The sequence below is a fragment of the Acyrthosiphon pisum genome, chromosome A2 (assembly GCF_005508785.2).
Source record: "Acyrthosiphon pisum isolate AL4f chromosome A2, pea_aphid_22Mar2018_4r6ur, whole genome shotgun sequence".
Taxonomy (NCBI): domain Eukaryota; kingdom Metazoa; phylum Arthropoda; class Insecta; order Hemiptera; family Aphididae; genus Acyrthosiphon; species Acyrthosiphon pisum.
Window position 1 is genome coordinate 113,510,662 of NC_042495.1, and position 2,513 is coordinate 113,513,174.

General features: G+C 40.7%; 1 protein-coding gene across 1 annotated transcript; it reads right to left on the bottom strand.

Annotated features, from left to right (window-relative positions):
* On the bottom strand, nucleotides 1-1,644 carry LOC100572792. The gene has a single exon (XM_003241977.4). The coding sequence runs from the start codon at nucleotides 1,474-1,476 to the stop codon at nucleotides 307-309; it is 1,170 nt and encodes a 389-aa protein (XP_003242025.1). The 5' UTR covers nucleotides 1,477-1,644; the 3' UTR covers nucleotides 1-306.
* Between the last annotated feature and the right edge of the window lie 869 nt (nucleotides 1,645-2,513).

The following is a 2,513-nucleotide window of genomic DNA, read 5'->3' on the forward strand; positions in this document are numbered from 1 at the left end:
TAAAATGCGAGACACTGAAACTATTATATTTCGGTAAAATATAGTTCACTTATATACAGCGAAATGTAATGATAAATATATTGTTTATACTATAATAATATATAGACTCTAGGGACACAGTGTCGGATATAGATTACTTTAATAACAATAACTATTCGAGTTACCTATGTTGTTTCTAAAAAATCATAACTAATAAATGCGTATAATATGCTAACCACACTCGGGATATTTAAATTAATATAATAATTTTCTATTCGTATATTTGCCAACGCCCCATCGGTTTGTACTGCCTGGGATTTTGAGTGTTTATTTATATCGTCTTTTCTTTTCTTTTTTCTTTTTTGACTTCTTCTTTTTCTTCTTTTTTCCTTCCTTTTTTTCTTGATTGGTCACGCTTTTCAATCGGTCCGACCCTGTTTCATCAGATTGAACTTTAAGCACGTTATTTATGTAGAATTTGATGTTCATGCTGATCGGTATTCTGTAATCGATAATTGGTAACCAAGTCTCCATGGGCATCGTTTCGACGCCGAGCCCGTCGTAAACGTCTATCATGCAGTCGATGATCTTCTCGAACTCGATCAGCTCGTTTTCCAGCGTTTCATCGTTGGGCGCGAGCTCTTCTGGCGGAGTCGGAGAGTTGTTCAGACTTTCATACTCACCCAGGTACTGGTATATCTCCGTATGGGGGGTGGGGTGACAGTTCCGTTCAAGCCTGATGTCTACCTCTTGCTTAATCAACTCGAGCATTCTGAGCAGAATGAGGTCGTCGTCCTTATTTTTCGCGCCGTCGTAATCGTACAGCCCGGTGGCGAAAAACGACAGCTCACCTTGCACGGCCGCCACCTTGTCCACGAGCACTGCAAACATCATGCGCACGTCGTCCATCGCGTCGTCGACCTTGTCTAAGGGCTTGTCCGAGGACTCGCCGACTTTACTGTCTGAGCTATTGCCGTCCACGTTCTCGTCGACCTTATTCTTGCCCTTACCGTCGTCGTCGTTATTTCCCATCATTTTTCGCGTCAACATTCCAATGCGGTTGACGATCAGTGACAGCACAAACGACACGTTGTTGTACGTGAAGCACGTGACCCCGGTGCTCAGTGCGTACGCGGTGAAGTTCACGTTGGTGCCCGACCACGGGGTCTTGTCCATCAGTTCCTTTATAACATCTAAGACCTCAGGATCCTCTTTATCGTTCGGGTCCACCAGCTGAACCCGTTTCAAAACGTCGTTGTAGGATTCCGTCATGCGGTACCGCGGCAGGCTGAGCACGGACAGCTTGATCCTCTGCTTGAGCACCGGCAACCACCGGGTGTCGTTCATCAGCACGTGCTCGAACAGCGCCATCCGGTCTGCAAACGGCGATTCCGGGTGGCCGATCCACGTGCCCGTGACCACGGTGAACCCCGGCCACGGCGACATCGGGATGACGCACGACAGCAGCATTAGCACCGCCGTTGGCGGGCGCGTCATCGGTACGGTATGATTGACCGCGGTGGTTTTTTTGTGTGCCCGGTAGTCGGACCTCCGTTGTTCTTGTTGTTGTTGTTGTTGTTGTGATAGCAATGAACAGTGTGTGCGCACCGACGACGTTCGGTGTCACTTGGTGTTGTTGCGCGAATGAGCGGCGGTCGGGTGTAATTGCGTCACGACCTGCACCGCCGGAAGAAAACTCGCTGTTGTTTAAACACAGACGCGTTTCCCGCTTTGTTTGCGAATGCGGCCCACCGACCAATCGCGTTGACTTTAAACGAGATTTTTTTAAAGAAAAACAATCCGAAAAGTCGCGAATCATGGTTAAGGCTAGGGGGAATTAATGCCCTAAAAAATGTTGAAATATCAATTTATTATTATGCTCTAATTTATCACTAAACATGTCCTTCAAACATGCATTTAAAACCGATACGTTTGAATAATAGGGTCTATAAGAAAAATATTATTAAAATTATTTGTTTATGTTGCTAAAAACTTAACGCGTCAAATTTGAAGCTAAAGTTGGGGAAATCTAGAACGTAAAGTAATAACACATTAACATTATAATTAGGGCTAGGAAAATAAAGCACTAAAAACCTACAATAAAGGAATTAAAAAATTGCCAATAATACTTAAAAAAAAAGCATTTTTATCAAAAAAATTCAACTAAAAAAGACTTGAACATTTTTAAGTTTAGCTGAAAAATATTTTTAATATCAAAAAATAATTTATTAAACACATTTTTATATATTCACGCCAAGTAATTCTTAGAACAGCTAAGCACAATTTTTAAATATTGAAAAAAATAAATTAAAAATTGTTTTATTAAATGTCGATAAATGTCAACGTATTACGTAACCACTATTCCCCACTCGGTAATCACTTTGACGAAATCTAAGAATCTATTTTCAGAAATATTTTCCGATAATATTTCACTACGAAATCACGAAATAAATATATATAATAATACAATTAAAATAAATTAATAAATAATAATTTAGATAAATATGTACGTAAATGTTCTAAAAATGTTAAAT

Bases quoted from the DNA above. Each gene is read 5' to 3' on its own strand.
- LOC100572792 (XM_003241977.4), bottom strand. From the start codon at position 1,476: ATGACGCGCCCGCCAACGGCGGTGCTAATGCTGCTGTCGTGCGTCATC.